This window comes from Zea mays, chromosome 2, assembly GCF_902167145.1.
Source record: "Zea mays cultivar B73 chromosome 2, Zm-B73-REFERENCE-NAM-5.0, whole genome shotgun sequence".
Lineage (NCBI taxonomy): Eukaryota > Viridiplantae > Streptophyta > Magnoliopsida > Poales > Poaceae > Zea > Zea mays.
The window spans coordinates 208,948,183-208,966,265 of record NC_050097.1 but is presented as its reverse complement, the minus strand read 5'-3'; the positions used below and the strand labels follow the sequence as shown (position 1 = coordinate 208,966,265).

The window sequence follows — 18,083 nt, the reverse complement described above, 5'->3', positions numbered from 1 at the left end:
TTTAAATATGAATTGTAAATTATAAATGTTCAGTAAATATTTTTTCCAATGAGGATGCATACCTTCCATTTTGCAGTAATCTGGACCCTTTTTTGCACAGTTTACTCCGCGAGCATGACACGCTGGCACTCGCCGCGGAGGGTGATTCCTAGGGAATTCTAGAATCCAGATCTCTAGAATCTAGATTTTGGATAATAAAATCTTTGCCTGTATGAGTCACTTCATCTCTACTTTAAAGGTAGAGTATATGAGTACAAATTGAATGTAGTAAATGATCTTGTACTGGTCCCGCATTTCATCGCCACCATCCTCCTGATACACAACATGATTAGCATCACTTACGTACTAACATGACAGTAGAATTCCAAGTGTTTACCTGCATGTCAGAAGTCCACAAGGTGAGGTTGTCACGAAGAAGCTGCATGATGAGGGTGCTATCCTTGTACGACTCTTCCCCAAGACCATCCAACTCTGAAATAGCTTCGTCGAATGCCTGGAACCAAAGCCCTCAAATCATAAAGGGTTAATTGGGTATGTGCCATTATAATTTTCTATATATTTGATATGTGCCACTAAACTTTTTAAGCTTGCAAATGCCATTAAACTTTTAATCAAATCTAAAATAAACCATTATCTGCGGTTTAGTTCCAAACAGACCCACCACTATACATGTATTTTTCGTATTTCCCTTTGTATCATTGCCCGAACACAATTGTTATTTTGCTGTTACGAAGGCATCACGTCTCTTTGGGTCTCACCAGTTACGAACACGATTACTGTTACAAATGCATCACATCTTCTTCAACATGATTGTTGTTTTGCTGTTACCCAGTCGTCAGAGCCTTGCTGGTGAACAACGCCTAGTGAAATCTTGTGAAGAAACAGTCCAACAGAGTAACATGCTACCATCTGAGCAGAACTAGGTACCAAAATTGCAACACACATGTACAAATCATGAACTGTCAACAATAGAATAACCAATTGTGACCATAGCAAAAAATCTTCTGTTTCTGAATAAAAATAGCAAAACCGGTGTCGTGTTCGTAAAAGCAAGGGCAAGGGTAGAAAGAGAAATACGAAAATATACTGGTGGGTGGGTCTGTTTGAGACTAAACTGTTGACAATGGTTTATTTCAGACTTAATTAAAAGTTTAATGGCACTTTTGCAAGCTTAAGAAGTTTAGTGGCATATATCAAAACATAGAAAATTATAATGGCACAGACACAATTAACCCAATCATAAAACAGCATGTCATCCCTCAAGTCACCAGGAGAAGGGGAACATGCTTGACCAGCGAGCAGGCACGGTCTGGCGAGTTGAGGATCTCGTAGTAGAAGACGAAGAAGTTGAGGGCGAGGCCGAGCCTGAAGGGATGCGTGGGCGGCAGCTCCTTGACGGCGATGTCCTTTATACGTACGTATTAATAATTAAGATAAGACAAGTCTCGTTTAGCGAGAGGAGAGAGACAATCCATGACTGCCTGCCGAACTGCTACCTGTGCAGCCTGGTAGGCGGCGAGCGTGGAGTCCGCGGCGTCCTTGCGCTTGGCGCCGGTCTTGAACTCAGCGAGGTAGCGGTGGTAGTCCCCCTTCATCTTGAGGTAGAAGACCCTGGCGTCCACGGTCGCCGCCGCCGGCACGAGGCGCTCGTCGAGGAGGCGTAGGATCCCCGCGCAGATCCCGGAGAGCTCGGCCTCGACGCGCGCGCGGCACCCCTAGCGACGGCGGGGAGCGAGGACCATGACGACCTGCAGCGCTGGGGCGAAAGGAGGCGACGAGACGTAGTACCGACCAGAAGGATGCGTCCAAGGCAAGACTGTGTCGTCATGATATAGCCGTTGATTAGAAATCCGACGTCTAGAAATATTTGAGCCGACGTGGACAACGTTATAGACGTCGTTTCCGTCCGGCTTTAAAGATAAGGAAATTTGCTCTCGCGCTTGTGTGTGAGACACTGTCAGCCGGGGATCGCTGCTGGCTCTGGCTTGCTGAGGAGCGGCGGACCTCGTGGGGCCACTCGTTCAGGACCAATGTGTCTAGAGATGGCAATGGGTAAAAACCGCTGGGTATTACTTGCCCAAACTCATACCCACGAAGAAAAAATACGCCCGCTAAAAAACCCATACCCATGACAGGTATAAAATTTTGCCCAAACCCATACCCATGCGGGTTTCGGGTACCCAACGGGTTTCCCATACCCACTAACATCAACATAAAAAATAATTCAGCATGTAAATGACAATCAATACATTAATAAGCTAGCATAAAAGGAACAAATGATAACTAATTTTAGCCTAAAATTTATTACATGAAGTTTATTTCAATTAGAACATATTCAATTAATAATATTTTGAGACATATTTATAAGGAATGTTGATTTTAAGGCGGGTTTTAAAAACCCATGTGTTTGCGGGTATGGGTAGTGGAAGAACAAATCCATGCCCACGTACCCGTTGGGTTTCCATTTGAACCCATTAACAAACCCATGGATAGAGAAATTGACCCAAACCCATACCCTAAGGGCCAGTTTGGAAGTCCAAAACCCGGAGGGGATTCAAGGGGCTAAAATTCCCTTCTTATTCAAAATTGAATAAGGAGAAGATTTTAGCCCCTCCAATTCCCTTCGGGTTTGAGGCTCCCAAACTAGCCCTAATAGAGCAAAAATCCACCGGGTTTCGGGTAGCGGGTACCTATTGCCATCTCTAAATGTGTCTTTTCCTAGTCGTTAGCACGGGCTGGGCTTTCGTGGGCCGGGAGTGGGCGACGAACGATGGCTGGCTGGCCGTCCGTGATTGTTTTGGAACGGGCAGCGTGTTTGGTTGGTGCCTGTGCTGTGCCGCCGTTCGTCTCTGGGTAGCGTAGCGACGGCGCCACGGCGGCTTCCGGCTCGTGCGCGCGCGCGCGTGTCCGGGCGAGAAGAGCTGCCAAGGGATGGAGGCGCTGAGGAAGCAGGCGAGCAAGTTCAAGGAGCAGGTCGCCAAGCAGCAGCAGGTTCCTCCGGATCCCGCTCTCTGACATCTGATATTCTTCGTCCCGCGCATCTCGGTTCTGTACAAAATGTGCATGATTTGGGCGGTGTTTGGTTGCTCAATGTCACGCGAGGCTGCCGCCGGGATGTGCCTGAGAGATTGCTTTCCCGGTTTAGGGGGTCTCGGGGTTGTCATGTAGCTGGATCTCAGGGTTCCAACGCGAATTTGCATTTCTTGTACCGCGTGGATCTGCGAGCCCTGGGGGTCGGAGAGACCTGTTTTTTTAGGATGCACTATATCTTTTTGTGTTCTGTTGTAGCTTGCTAATTTGGAATGTGAATTGTTTATTAATCATTATAGCTCTAGTGTCAAGCGGACGTTGCAGTTCATTGATTCCATGGCTGCGGAAAATTAGTTACCATAAGGTTTTGTGTTTGGAGCAGAGGCATGGATTTGTGCTTCTAGTGACAGCGGTGGCACAGTATTAATTGATACTTGTGGCACAGCATGGGTCCATACCTGATGGAAGCGCTGTAAGGACAAATTGGGTGTCTATGTATTTACATGTGAGATGTGTTCCTTCTACAAGTTAGCATTTGGTATCTCACTTTTTTGGACTCTGTTGTGCTTGGACAATTGTGTTCTGCAATAATATGTCTACCTACTATACTATTATTTGTTGTCCATCTTTAATTACTTCCATGATGATCTTTATGGATAAGCTGTTATGCTGCTATATATGGAATTGACTAGGTACTCTTTTTTGTTGTTGCGTTTTTGCAGTTTCAACGCTTGTTTGTTTGTTTTTTAATTACAAGAAGCCAAGTAATGTACATGCTTCCTGCTATCTTATACTAGTTGCCTAAAGGCGTGCATGTAAAATTTAAACATTCTGACAAAAGAGGTTATTCTACAGCTTCATTATATTTTGTTTATTCTTGAGTTCTTCTGTATGTATCACACAGTGGAGGCAACAACTATCATACCACAAATTGAGACGCTGGGAACTTTAAAATGATATCAGCTATAGCCTTGTAGGCAGCTACTGTTTTGAAACAACAAATTTGTGGTTGCAATGTTCACTAGTGCTTTGAGGTCAATCATTTCCTTGCTTACATTTGTGATTTTTTTTCAGGCTGTTATAAAGCAATTCAGTACTACTGGCTATGAGCGGTCAGATTCCATTGTAATTGATGAGGTTGAACTACAGAGACATCAACAGCTTGAGAAATTGTATACTTCTACTCGTTCTGTAAGGGTAAGAAGGGGAGAATTATAGATGCCCTTTTGACCAATCTATTGATGTGAACACCTGGCCAAAAACTGATGTTGCATTTGCATTGTTCAATATACATCAAACATAGTCTTTGTATATTCAGTGCATTTCTAAGTGTTTTTTCCAAGGAAGTGAATATTTTATGATAGCGGTATACCCTTTACTGAGTTCATGATGGCAGTTGTTACATTTCTGTGATGTATCCACTCTAACAGGATTTCCAGAAGGACATAGTTAGAGCAGCTGAAGGTTTGGTGTCTATTGGAAACAAACATATTGAAGTGGGTATGTGCTTATGTGGCTCATGTCAGTTATCCTTGGTTAATTTTGTCAGGTTGAGATTTCCTCAGAACAAAAGAAAGTTACATTGTTAGTTTTTGTTGTTTTATTTACATTTTCTCACATAGTAGAGCCATTAGTTAGGGTTAGAAATAGGATATCTACCCTCCAAAACTTAGTGTACTATGATACTTTGAGCTAGAATAGTCATTTGTGACTGCAGGGTCTGCAGCTATCTAGGATGGTAAATTCATATCATACACCCTCCATCTTGAGAAGGAACCACTACTACTTTCAATAGTTATCACCACTATATTTTGTAGAGGCTATTTTAGCTTAGTTAAAAACTCATGAATTTCAAATAGGATGTAATCAGTTTATTTGTCTTTTCTTTTTGCAGTGTGTGCTGCTACACCTGTATGCAAGTCTCCAAATTCAATATCTATGAAATAGTTTGTTAAACAACTGCATCTATTTTTTTTTCTTTTGGCCATAGGAACAAAATTTTCTGAGGACTGCTATAGATATGGAAGCGAAAATAATGCAAGCGACGAAGCCCTTAGAAAAGCAGCATCACTATACGGAGGTGCTTTGAGAAATATTGAGAAAGAGTATGAAGATTTCAACAGAATTTTATCTTCTCAGGTAAGTGCTGACTGATCTATGAGTTACTTTCCCACATAAGGCATGTTTAGTTGGAGATTACTTGTGCAATTCTTGTGTAAGGTTTTTTTGAAAGCTCTTGATTGGTTGTCTGGTTCGCAGGCAGGAAATATAGGTGTTATGGGGATTGGGGAATCCATATTTAAGGGTACAGTTACCACTCATGGAGCGAGTTGCTGATTGGGATGGATTTGAATAACTTTTTGAGGCAGATTAATATTATCTCGGGCATTTAAAGCGAATTATTTTTTTGCATAGCTTTACTACTTAAAATTTCTAGATCTGAATTTGTATTGAAAGTTCCCATTGACAACTGAGGCGTGGTGACACTCTAAAATATCCAAGGTGTTGGGAGCCTTTTTGTTTGAGTAAAATTTTCACAAGTCTGTCTTAGTCTCATGAAAACCAAAATGTTGACACTCTCGTTAGCAGTAACTTTCTGATACTAATAATCCAAGTTACCAAGCATATCATTCTGTTTCTGCTTTACCTTTTGCTTCGTGGTTCATATAATACCAGTAGCTTGTGTATGGAATATTGGAACTGATCACCATATGCATAATTTTCTGTTTGTGTGTTTAGAATAGCTTTTTTTAGAGCAAGTTTGAGTCCGGGCTTTCTGAAATAAGTGCAAGTTTAAGTCCAATCCTTCTGAAATATATTATATATGCTGTTCTGATAGAAATAAGAACACACTTATGTGTGAGGTATTTGGATCCCATTTAAGATACGTTTTGAGTTTCTTTCATTTGTTGAGATTTCAGACTATAGACCCATTGAGAGCAATGGCTATGGGTGGACCCCTGGAAGATGCTCGTGGTCTTGCACAGCGCTATAGCAGGATGAGACATGAAGCTGAGATCCTCGTATGTACTAGTGGCTTAATCCTTTGCTGCAAGTGAGCAAATTCCTATTACTGCTACTTCCATTTACCCTGACCCTTCTTGTTTGTTCAATAGTCTACTGAAATTGCTAGAAGAAAGGCACGGGTAAGAGAAGCTCCAATTGCTGAGCACACTACAAAGCTTCAGCAATCAGAAGCTAGAATGATAGAGCACAAAGCAAGCATGGCCGTGTTAGGGAAGGAAGCAGCAGCTGCACTTGCAGCTGTCGAGTCTCAACAGCAACGAGTGACCCTTCAGAGGCTGGTTGGCACGGTGAGATTGCCTACTTATAATATATGGCTATTCTTTTTGCATCGTTTGTTACGTTCGTTTATTTCTTATCCTTGGCAATTTTCATCTCGTTGAAGGCGGAAGCAGAAAAGTTATTCCATCTGAGATTAGCTGCTATACTTGATGACGTTGAGGCAGAGGTAGAGCTTTCACTTTTCACTTTGTTATTCACTTTGTTATGATAAGTTATGAAAAATTCTTTTGCGTTCCTATTTTTTTTCTATGATTTCTTCTCTGTAGATGTCCTCTGAGAAGCAAAGGAGAGAATCTGCACCACCTATCATATCTTCACATAAGCGTGCTGAGAAAGCTCAGTACTTCCTTGCTGAGGTGAAGCTGAGTAACTGGCAGTAAAACGAAACAAGTATATGGCATGTTTCTATTTATATGTACAGTACTAATGTTTTTTGTGCTGCAGGTAATGCATAATTTCAATGGAACCACGGAGAAGGAACTGAGCTTAATTGTTGGCGATTATGTTGTTGTTCGTCAGGTCAGTGTGCTCTTAACACTATCAGCTGTGGAAGTAATGTAGTACACACTAAAGCCTAGTTTTGGTACTCTAGGGCCTTGTTCGTTTGTATCGGATTGGTGGGTCGGAACGATTCCGAGTCGGATTGCTTCTCTAATTTATATAAACTTTGATTAGCTGGAACGATTCCGGGTGCAATCCGACGTAAACGAACAAGGCCTAGTAGTGAAAGGGATTGGAGTGGATTTAGATGTATTGTGGGAGTTTTTGATCTATTGTGGATTTATACACTCTCCAATCCCTCCAAACCACTTCAATACTAGAGTAACTAAACTAGGTCTAACTTGGCTTTTAATACCTGTGAACGTGATCACAAGAAACCATCTGGTCAAAGATGAGTAGATGACCAATCAATTAGTATAGTATGGACACTCGTCCTCCTGCAGTGAGTGCAAAGTGCACAGTAACTACCTACAGGCTTGTAGGATGTGTTGGTTCATCAGTTGCTGAAAAGAACCGTACTATGGTGGAAGGAATATAAGAACGAATTAGCCTGTCCAACAACAAAAAAAGTTAACCCACTATCTGTGAGTAGTGTTTTACTGTATGATTGCATCCTTGTTCTCTCTGTGCCTGCACCAGATTGCTCCCAACGGCTGGGCGGAAGGAGAATGCCGAGGGAAGGCTGGCTGGTTTCCGGCTGCCTATGTTGAGAGGCGCGAGAATATCCCCCCGAATAAAGTTTTCCCTCAAGTATAAGATCATAAGAGGGGTCATCTGTTTCCACTGATAAGCAGTTTGGTTTGGCATTGAGGAGCTGCAAGGCTGTATCTAACTTCTGATTGGTTTGATGCTCCGTATGGCGTATCTTGTGCATCCTATGTTCTTGTGGTGGTCTAGACTTGGAATAAGATATGTCGGCACGTGCTCTGCGCCTGTGCCTGCGCGCACATTGATGAAGATGTCGCTTTGCATGTGTCCGCAGTGTGCTACTGCTTGCGGCAGCGTAGGTCATGTTGAATGAGCTTTCCTTTACTGACAGATTTCGAGTGTAAATTGGTTCTTGCACTTTTTTTTCGTTAGGGTGTATCAGTAGTTCTGTACAATATGTTTTTAATGAGACCATTCGGCCATCAGAGCTTTGATCTGTCTCCTAACCGCAGGATTTTTTTTTTCAGAACGCTTATTTCACATTTTAGCTGTCAGAAGTTGATTTTTTTTTCTTTCCAGAATGCTTATTGCATATGTGGGATATGTCGAAGTTGTTTTCCACCTGTTTCAGCCATGGTAATCATTTTTAGTGATATGGTTGTGATCACAGAAGAAGTCGATCCTTGAAATCGGCATATCATTAGCCTATCCTAAGATGCCCGATATCCACTTCAATGCATGTGCCAACTCAACGGGCATCCCAACTTGGCAACTTCACAGGGCAGGGTTTATTTATGCTTCTATAGCAGATGGAGAGTTTGGACCGGTTTAGTCAACTCCAACTGTAATTCTGTAAAACCTGCTGACTGACGTACGTACTTCCGTCGCCGCCATTCTGTCATAGCCTCATAGGAAATTTGGACTGTTTTGAACACAGCCCCGCACCGGTCAATCGATCAGAAGGACCAGGCTAGCGGTGGCGGTCTATGATTAATTGTTAGACTGTCTTGTCTTTATTAAACACGTGACACAACACTGTAGATTATATTGTTTAACAATTTATATAGTGGAGTAGATATGGAATGAGATAAGATGGCCTTAGAAGTAGGGACTACGGGAGAGTAGTCAATTGGCTGCGCGAGCAAAAGTTTACAAATAACAGTGTTGGACTCAGCCGCAATTGCATAGGACCTGTTTGTTTCAACCTTTTCCAGCTTCTAGCTCCAGTGGACCACCAAACGTCTAACTTTTAATTTTTTTAATTTTTTAGCTCACTTTTGTGAGAATTGTTTTAGTAAAAAACATTCAAAATCAATATAAACATAGAATCAGTCAAGTCGTCACGATACTAAGAATCAGACACTTATCTTCATCCACACGTAATTCCTACAATAATCAGATTCTCTCAACAGATAGATTCTTAGAAAAGCTCGTAAAAAAAACTAAAAAAAGCTGAATCGAACAAGCCTATAGACTGATAGACATCACATTCACAATTGCACATTACTTCAATATATTCACGCTTGATTCAATAAATATATGTTCCTTTGCACAGACCGATAGAAGCTAAACTGAAGTAAACATGTGTACAATTCATCTACCTGATTCCTATCCGTTAAACATCTGATCCACCACAACATTCATACAGTCATTGCCAAAGCTATGTGTACACTTTGGTGAAAGGCCTGGCAAATTGGCAGTACTTATCTACGTCCGGGTGCCCTTTGCAAGTCGTAGGCACCCAAGAACCATGCGCTGCACCAGTTCCATACTGGGAACCATAATCAGTGGCAGCACTTGCCTGCAATAGAGAAGTAGCTTCAAATGAGGTTGAAGGAATGCGAGGACTGATTCTGCGGATGATAAAGTACAAGCCAGATGACATACTTGATTAATGCCATACCCAGAGTTAAAAGGGTTTGCAGCATAATTGGCCTTAGGGTTCCCATAGCTTCCAATATAACCTGCAGGAGACAAATCAGCTTCACCTAGTAATCCTCGACACCTAATATGCCAGATTACAAAACAGCTTCACCTACTATGTCAGATTGCTAATCAACTTCACCTATTATGCCAGATCACTAATCAGTTAACACGACACCACATTTTACAACAGGCTGGTAGTTTCTCATTAACATGATCTATGTATAGGTTAGGTTTTAGCGTGCAGAATTTTCACATCTCCAATTCACAATTGCTGGGTTAGGTTTTAGCATATAGAATTTTCACATCTCCAATTCACAATCGCTCTAGAAGCAATTGTTTGGAGCATTATCTTGACACTTGGCTAGTTTTGTTGTCAAGGTCATCTCACCTAATTCATCATATATAAGTAGCAGACGTTCGGAACAGAAGCAAGCGATGTACTAAAAAAAATAACAACCCACTCAGATCATACCTTGATTGCCTGAAGACACAATGGCCCGTGACCTCTTCTACGCGTTACCAACCTCAGCTCGAAGTTTCTCCACACCTGGGTTTACCCCTTTCAGTCAAGAAACTCCCCAAAAACACTTTTCTAGAACTCATTGACAAGATAGCTGATAAACTAACCGGATGGAAATCTGCCCTCATTCACACAGCAGGCCGGCTGACCTTGGTTAAATCAGTGCTCACAGCCATTCCTATCCATCACCTTATAGTGCTTCAATGCCCTAAATGGGTGATCAAGGCTATTGACAAAATTCGGAGGGGTTTCTTGTGGAAAGGCAGAAAAGATATCAGAGGTGGTCACTGCTCTATTGGTTGGGCAAGAGTTTGCAGACCACTTAGCATGGGTGGCCTGGGTATCCATAACCTTGAAGTTCTTGGTTGGGCTTTAAATCTAAGATGGCTTTGGCTCAAAAAAACTCAACCGGAAAGGCCCTGGGCAGATTTCTTGTTCAAGGTTCATTCCAATGTCAAAGCTCTTTTCTCTGCCTCGGTCCACACTACTGTAGGTGATGGCTCTCGAACCCTGTTCTGGACTGATCGCTGGATTCATGGGCAATCAATATCTGTCCTTGCCCCCACTTTGGTCAGCCATATTACAGTGAGAATCAAGAAAAGCAGATCTGTGCAAGAAGCCTTGGTAAACAATAGATGGGTTAATGACATATCTGGCAGCCTGTCAGCTCAGATTATCTTCGACTTCTTAGTAATTTGGGACCTAGTGCAAGGTTTTCAGTTACATCCGGGGATTCCTGATGTGCATAGATGGTCCCCGTCTGCATCTGGAGATTATTCCACTAAATCGGCATATGATCGTTTTATGGCTGGTTCAGTCTCTTTTGAGCCAGCTACTAGAATTTGGAAAAGTTGGGCCCCCCCAAGGTGTAAATTCTTCATTTGGTTGGCTTCTCTAAATCGTTGCTGGACAGCGGATAGATTAAGCAGACGAGGTCTTGAGCATCCTGTTAGGTGCCCCCTTTGTGACCAGCAGGAGGAAACAGTTCAGCATATCTTAGTGGCTTGTGTGTTTGCCAGAGACACTTGGTGGCAGACTTTGCATAAGGTAGGGCTGCATCGCCTGACTCCAGGATTGGCAACAACGACCTTCCAAGACTGGTGGAGAGAAGCTGAGTGCCAGGTGCCAAAAAACCAGAAAAGAGGATTTAATTCCTTAGTGATTCTGGTGGCTTGGTGGCTATGGAAGCATAGAAATGAATGTGTGTTTGATGGTGCATCCCCCAACATCAGCATCATCATGCAGCATATTCATGAGGATGCTGTTCGGTGGGGCTTGGCAGGGGCAAGAGATCTTAGGAGATTGTGGCCTTAGGTGCTGGTGTGGCTGGGGGTTGTTTGGATACCCCCCCCCCCCTTTTCTTTTTTCTGTCTTGATATATTTTTTTTGGCAGCTTGTACTGGGTCTATTTTAGACCTCTTTCTCCTTTTTCTTAATATATAAGATGCGCAGTTCTCCTGCGCGTTCGATAAAAAGAAGCCACTGAAATAAATAAAAAAATCTGCATGTCCTGTCCCTGCTCATAACTCTGTGCATATCCTTTCTTCTCAAGCTCAATACCAGATCTGCATATTGGCTCATAATAAATACCAGACGATTGAATAAAAGCAAAGGTATTCGTTGCAAATTCACCTCTCTATTACTCAGCAGAAAATCAAAATTCCACTAAATCCTTTTTTGAACTTACCAATCCAGTTTGGAGTGGAGGGTGTTTTGACTAGTTTAACATTTTGACCAGGTGAAAAGGGAAAAATGACAATGTTTACTCATAATGCTGACTAGGAAGAGGTAAGGCAAAGCAGGGAAGAGCAGATAAAACATTAATAATGATTTGTATTTTTTCCTTGAATAGGCATGAGAGTTGCGTATCATTGCTTCTCTTGTGCATCATTAATAACGAGTTTGTTTGCATGTGGAAAATCCTTAGACCTTCTATATTCAAAAGAGTAGATCACATATTTAATAGCATGTACCTCAAATGTTGTGTTTCATGTTTGATCTCCTGGGTTTCAGCTTGTAATGCAGACACCTTATGCAAATCTTCTGCCGACTGAGCCAAATCCTGTGTTAATCCCTGAACTTGGCCCATGAGTTCCTGCCTCATTGCACCAAGGTTTTGAATGTCCATACGAACTTGTGCAAGCTCAGCTCTCATTTCATGTACTGCCCGAAGCTCCACTTCCATCTTCATTGACCTCTCATAGACCTATTAAAATTATTTTGGATGTTAGACTCGGTAGAATTAAAACCGAATATATGAAATGTGATTTCGGCACTACTACACATTTGGAAGGTCAAGTAATGCCTAGGAAGGACACTTTAGGTATTTAGGATCAATGCTACAGAGAGACAAGAATATTGATGAAGATGTTAGGCATAGAACTAAAGCAGGGTGGATGAAGTGACGTCAAGTACCTGACATTCTATATGACAAGAGGATACCACATAAACTAAAAGACAAATTTTATAGGATAGCGATTAGCTTGCTATGTTGTATGGTGCAAAATGTTGGCCTACAAAAAAGACAACATGTTCAATATATAAGTGTTGCAAAATTGTGTATCTTGCGTTGGATTTATGTCCATACAAGATGGGATCGAGTCCAGAATGATGACATATGTTATAGGATAGGGATAGCACTAATTGAATAAAAACTTTTTCAACATAGGTTGAGATTGTTTGTACATGTCCAAAGACGACCTCCAGAAAATGGGGCCTTACCTCAAGATAAAACATAAATATATTTGAAACGAACAGAACTATCTTATTGAACTAAGTCAGGCGGGTTCCTATTTACATGAATTTACATAATGTTAACATGCATGTATTGGCTCGAAAAAATGGGGCGTTACATCAAGATAAAACATGAAATCCAATGTATTCCTGCAATTATGCTAATGCAGTTTCAAACCTACGATTAATGCAAAACTATGAAATTTCATGGAAAATGCACATACATACAAGTGTAACTATAATTAAAAATTATAGCATAATTGAACTTGAATTGGTTTTGCAAGCAAAATACACAAAGTTAATTTCGTGGTTACAAAAAAAGGAGTGGGTTCACATGATGTTGGTAAAAAGAGAGAGAAAAACAATATGGGACATGTTAAAATTTTGAGCACAGTGCACCAAACATGAAGGAAGATGACCTACATAATACATACACATAAGCATGTATTCTGCAGTATCTAGGTTGTTTAATGTATCTGCTTTCAAGTTTAGCCCGAAATTTGCAAGACTGGGAGAAAATTAGGACTGTATAGACACCAAACAAACATGTTCCTCTAGGGATATGGACAACTTCAATTTCTGGTTCAATTGGAGCAAGCTGCTTCCAGATAAGTACCCAGAATTGCAACGCATAGAAAAGAAGATGCATTCAGCCCGTAAGCTCGTGAGGGGGAGTGACCACGCCTCGTGATTCGTGAAGGCATTGGTCGCTCTCCTCATGAGCGGAGGTGAGCTCGTGCGCGGTGCAGCCGAGATCGCGCCGCGCGGCAGCGACCTCCTGCACGAGCGCCATGTGCGTCAACCGCTGGTCCTGCGCAAGCAGCACATGCGCCTCGTCCATCTCCGCGCCAAGCCGCTCCTCCAGCGATGCCACCACATGCGGCTGGGGTGGCAATGTGGCATGGGGACATCGGTGCCGTTGTGGCCGTGGCCCACAAAATGGCGGAGATGCGGTGGCGGCGACTCCTGGAAGATGTCGGGGGTGGCCGGGTGGCAGGCGGGAAGGGTAGCGGTAGTCGTCGTAGTCGCCGAGGAGGTGGTGTGGCGGGAGGAGGTGGTGAAGTGGAGGAGGCGGATGGTCGCGGCGCGGGAGCAGGAAAGGGGCAGGTGGCGCCTGGCCATGGGATCGCCGAAACCCTACCGATGGCGTGATGAGCCGCCGTCCGACGGTGCCCCCTCTCTTCGCCTCCCTTCTTCTCCGTGCACGAATAGCTGAATAGGGGAACAGGCGAACAGCACACCAACGACAACCCTTCCGGACAGGGATGGCAACGGTGATTTTCGGAATCACTCGTCCCTGTCGCCGCGGCTAGATATGAAAACGGTCGGAAACGATATTTATTCGGTAATCAGTTTTTTAGTCGTTTTTTTATTGCGAATATATATGATATAGAATCTATAATACAAATTTGTATTCTTGTTTTTAACATTCAGCTTCTAAAGATTCATAAAAGATAAACCTCAAATTTATCATATATTTTTTAAAATAATAGATATAAACTTCGGTATGGATTCGGAAATAAATTCGATAATTTTTTCAACTTTTTGTGTTGTAGGGAGCAAATAATACATAAAACAATTTATGTAATATTTTATTCATATTTGTACTAATGTGCTTGATAACATAAAAAAGATCAATATCAAATTTTATACATATCTATTTTAAAATATTAAATTTATCATAACAGTTCGAATTACCACTTTCATCCCTGCCCGCGGGGACAAAAAATCTCCATTCCTATCCCCGCGAACACTCATGGGAGAGCTTTTTCTCTCATCTCCGTCCCCATTGGGGAATTTATCCTCGTGGAGAACCCCACGGAGAATCTATCCCGGTAGAAGTATAATATTTAAAAATAAATTTAAATTGATTATATCAAATTAATACAGATTTAACAAACAAGATTGAAAATTACAAGAGACATCTACTTTGGAGTTTACTTTTCTATTTTATAACATTGGTATGCACTAAGTTCTTTCTATAATTTTAATAAGTAAATTGACTAACTTGGATAAAATAGATTTGTGGGGTGGGTACACGGGGAACGACGGGGGATGGTTCTCCGTCCCCGCGAACCCGACGGGAATTAAATTTCTCTCATTTAGATCCCCGCGCGGACTAAATTAGTCTCATACTCGTCCCCTAATAGGAGAATTTCACGCGGGGAATCGGGGATCAGGTCCCCATTGCCATCTCTACTTCCGGACGAGAAATTGGAATAGTAGCATTATGAAACTTGAGTTTCGCCAGATTACCATCAAATAAACAGTCCTCCAGATGTCATTATGAACAGTGACATACACGCTAAAATATCATTTTGTGGACCGTTCTACGTTGCCTGATGCCTTCGGCTCCGTTCCGTATCGCCGGATCTTCTCGCTCAAATTCGGCGCCGCGAGTGGGAGTGTGTTCGCTAGAACGAACCACTTGGTGCTCTCTGCGAAGGCATGGATGGTCCGCGGCATAGGGCCGGACGGTCCGCGACCTGGGCGCAGAAGCGTCTCCTTCTCTGGTATGTTTGGACGATCCGCGCCTGGGGCTCGGACGGTCCGCGATGGTGCAGAGGGTCGTCTTCTTCGCAGCATACCTATATCTCACCTTCCGGACTGAATAGACAAAGGGATTATGCATGTATCATGAGTTCACTGTCGTATCATTTCATATTTGAATAGGATAATATATTAACGATAAATAAGCGGGTGGAAAGTATCCTGTCATTGTAGGATGAATAGACGATGTGATGCGCCTTCCGGGCCGTTTTATTCGGCTGTTTTGTTTTAGCGGGTGATCGGGTTTTTTTTGTTGGTCGATCGTGTAGAACAACCTTCTTGCTAGCATATTTGACGAGCAATTGATCGAAAGTAGGGCTGGCTTTGACCAGTCGACTATATGGGTTATCTTAGCTTTGCGTCTGTGTCCCCTTCTTTTTGTGAAGGCTGACGCCCTTGGGTATGGGCAGATTGTCCGTCTCAATCAGTAGGCATGAAAACGGGACGGGTACCCGGAACGGGTATCGGATACGGGTACCAAAACGGAACGTAATTTCGGATACAGATACAGGTATTTTGTTTGTCAGGACGGATACGGGTATTATACGGATATTGAACCTCGGATACGGGTAGGACACGGAATCACTAATACCCGGTCAGTACCCGAAAATCCCGGGTCGAATACGGGTACCCTTTTTTCCTGCATAATATAGTTATAAAATCATAACTTTTACATATGAAATCGGATGAAGATAAAGTTTATATGAAAATTGTAGAGCTTGAAGAGATCTATGACTTTGTAATACATCAATTTTTTGTTTAAACAATATTTTAATGATTTAAATGTATTTTGATGATTTTCTATGACAAGAAATTAATAATACATAAATAGCCTAAAAAATCGTGAAATTTTACGGAGATACAACATATGTCCATATGTAATCATAAAAAATGTTTGGATCATAAGATCTATAAGATGTCCACGTTTCTTTCTTTTCACTTTCACTTATTTGTATGAGTTACATGTGAATTAGTGTAACTATCCAAGTTTCAACATAATCAGTACTTCACTTTATCATTTTTCATACGAGGACTTGAGTTATCTTCATATAAAATGTTTATTATTTTTTATAACTTATTTGCAATTTTTTAGTGAAACTAGAATATTTTATGAATTTTAAATATTGCGATGTTGGTTCTACAATGTCCTTGTGACAAGCAACTTTGAACTGTGTGATGTCAATTTTATCGGTTTCCTTTCTTACATCTGATCTATCATATACATGATTATGTATTGCTTAACTTATGGATGGTTGGACAATTAATATCATCGGATGAACTACCCGACAATTATCCGGCACCTACCCAAGTAGTATCTGTTATCCGTTTCTTACCCGTCCGGATTATTACCCCGTCTCGTCTTGTATCCATCCCGAATCTTAACTACCCGTATCCGGTCCCGTATTCGAGAGAAATACATTAGGGTAGGATACGGGATGACCCTGTATCCGAATGTATCCGTCCCGTTTTCATCCCTATCAATCAACCAGCCCATCCGTCTGAGCACCGGACCGTCCACGATGCTCAGTTTAGGCTGTCGTGCTCGGTTGCTCAATTGATCCTACCCCCAATGCATCCGGACTTGTTAGTCTTGTTGTCGTAGCCTTCCAAACAATCCCTCCTTGCGATATGTTTGATGTGCGAGGATTATCGGCGATGATGCTTTTGCCCTTTGTAGAATCTAGGACACCAGCGAGAGGGGATGTGAATAGACGATTTTAACTAAAATCAAATACGCTAGAGAAAATTAATCAATACGACAAGAGATATAAATTCTCTAGCTACGACAAGTAAGCAATCTATGAGGAACAATTAAGGCAATGCTAGAAATGCGAGACAATACACAAATTACTAACTACCTATAAAGTAATAAGTAAAGAGTGAGAGAACGACCCCCAATTTTATCCCGAGGTATTGGTGATTTGCCGATCACCCATAATCCATGTTGAGGTAGACTTCAAGCTCTCACTTGCTCCTCTATCAAGGCGCGACTTGATCTTTGAGGCAAGTGGACACGAAATCACTCAATACCTTAATTCCACTAGCGTCGCCTTTGACGCTCCGGCGAGGTAGTCGCGAACCCCTCACAATCAACATCGCGGCTCCTCCATAATCTTCACGGAGAGCTCGATGGAGACAACACCCGAGTCGTCTACGAGGCGGCAACATCCAAGAGTAACAAGCCAACAACGTTTGCTTGGTGTACCACCTAGTGGCTCATAGATCACCAATTGATGCAAATGCACTAGGAACACTCAATCTCTCACTAGAATGCAGTCCCAAGTAAAGAGTGCGAGAGAATGAGTTAGAGGATCACAAATGAGCTCAATGTATGCTAGGAATGGCCAAAACAACCCTCACACATGGGCTACACTTCTATTTATAGCCCACCTCATAATTTTAACCGTTATGTGCTTGAAGCACACATTCTGCGCACACGCGGACGGTCCGCGCCCTACGGTCGGACGGTCCGCCATACAAGTAACAACTATAATCCCCATTCGAAACACGTTAGTGCTGTCAGAAAAAGTCAAGCCCAGACGGTCCGCCAACCTCAGCCGAATGGTTCGAGACCTATCGACTTAAAGCACCAGAGCACTGACCAAGTTGATTTACACTAGTGAATGGTCCGCCCTTCAGGGCCGAACGGTCCGCGCTTGGGAGTTAGTATTGTCCGGACGACATGTAGTTCAAACGACAAAAAATACACAGTCCCTGCCCAAATTCAATTTTGGCACATGCAGACGGTCCGCCGACCCTGGTCGGGACAGTCCGCACATGGACACAGGGACAAGTGCAACTTCAGACCCTCTGTGGTCAGGACTGCGGACGGTTCGAACCCAAGGCCTGAACGGTCTGCAATACAAAC

General features: G+C 42.4%; 2 protein-coding genes and 1 pseudogene across 6 annotated transcripts; 1 reads left to right on the top strand and 2 right to left on the bottom strand.

Annotated features, from left to right (window-relative positions):
* Positions 1 to 216: 216 nt before the first annotated feature.
* LOC103649247 (14-3-3-like protein GF14-A) lies at positions 217 to 1,828 on the bottom strand. Its single transcript, XM_008673560.1, has 5 exons — positions 1,793 to 1,828; positions 1,497 to 1,715; positions 1,284 to 1,406; positions 377 to 493; positions 217 to 312 (listed from the first exon to the last, which is right to left on the bottom strand). Exons 1-5 carry the CDS (start codon positions 1,826 to 1,828, stop codon positions 217 to 219), a joined length of 591 nt encoding a protein of 196 aa, XP_008671782.1.
* A 902-nt stretch (positions 1,829 to 2,730) lies between these two features.
* LOC100284220 (clathrin binding protein) lies at positions 2,731 to 7,970 on the top strand. Its single transcript, NM_001157115.1, is given in 10 exon segments — positions 2,731 to 2,991; positions 4,105 to 4,227; positions 4,461 to 4,530; positions 5,021 to 5,169; positions 5,952 to 6,053; positions 6,147 to 6,344; positions 6,440 to 6,502; positions 6,603 to 6,692; positions 6,781 to 6,855; positions 7,477 to 7,970. Coding segments are annotated over 10 exon segments (1,047 nt in total). The 5' UTR covers positions 2,731 to 2,931; the 3' UTR covers positions 7,594 to 7,970.
* A 992-nt stretch (positions 7,971 to 8,962) lies between these two features.
* On the bottom strand, positions 8,963 to 13,911 carry LOC100274694 (LOC100275064-like pseudogene; annotated as a pseudogene). Of its 4 annotated transcripts, none has more exons than NR_152389.1 (6): positions 13,806 to 13,901; positions 11,905 to 12,137; positions 10,039 to 11,496; positions 9,884 to 9,958; positions 9,373 to 9,449; positions 8,963 to 9,286 (listed from the first exon to the last, which is right to left on the bottom strand). The product of NR_152389.1 is annotated as a protein-like pseudogene, transcript variant 4 (transcript). The 4 variants fall into 4 exon arrangements; NR_152388.1 differs by having other exon boundaries at positions 8,986 to 9,286; positions 9,389 to 9,449; positions 13,281 to 13,850; NR_152387.1 differs by having other exon boundaries at positions 8,995 to 9,286; positions 10,039 to 12,137; positions 12,347 to 13,854.
* Positions 13,912 to 18,083: the final 4,172 nt, after the last annotated feature.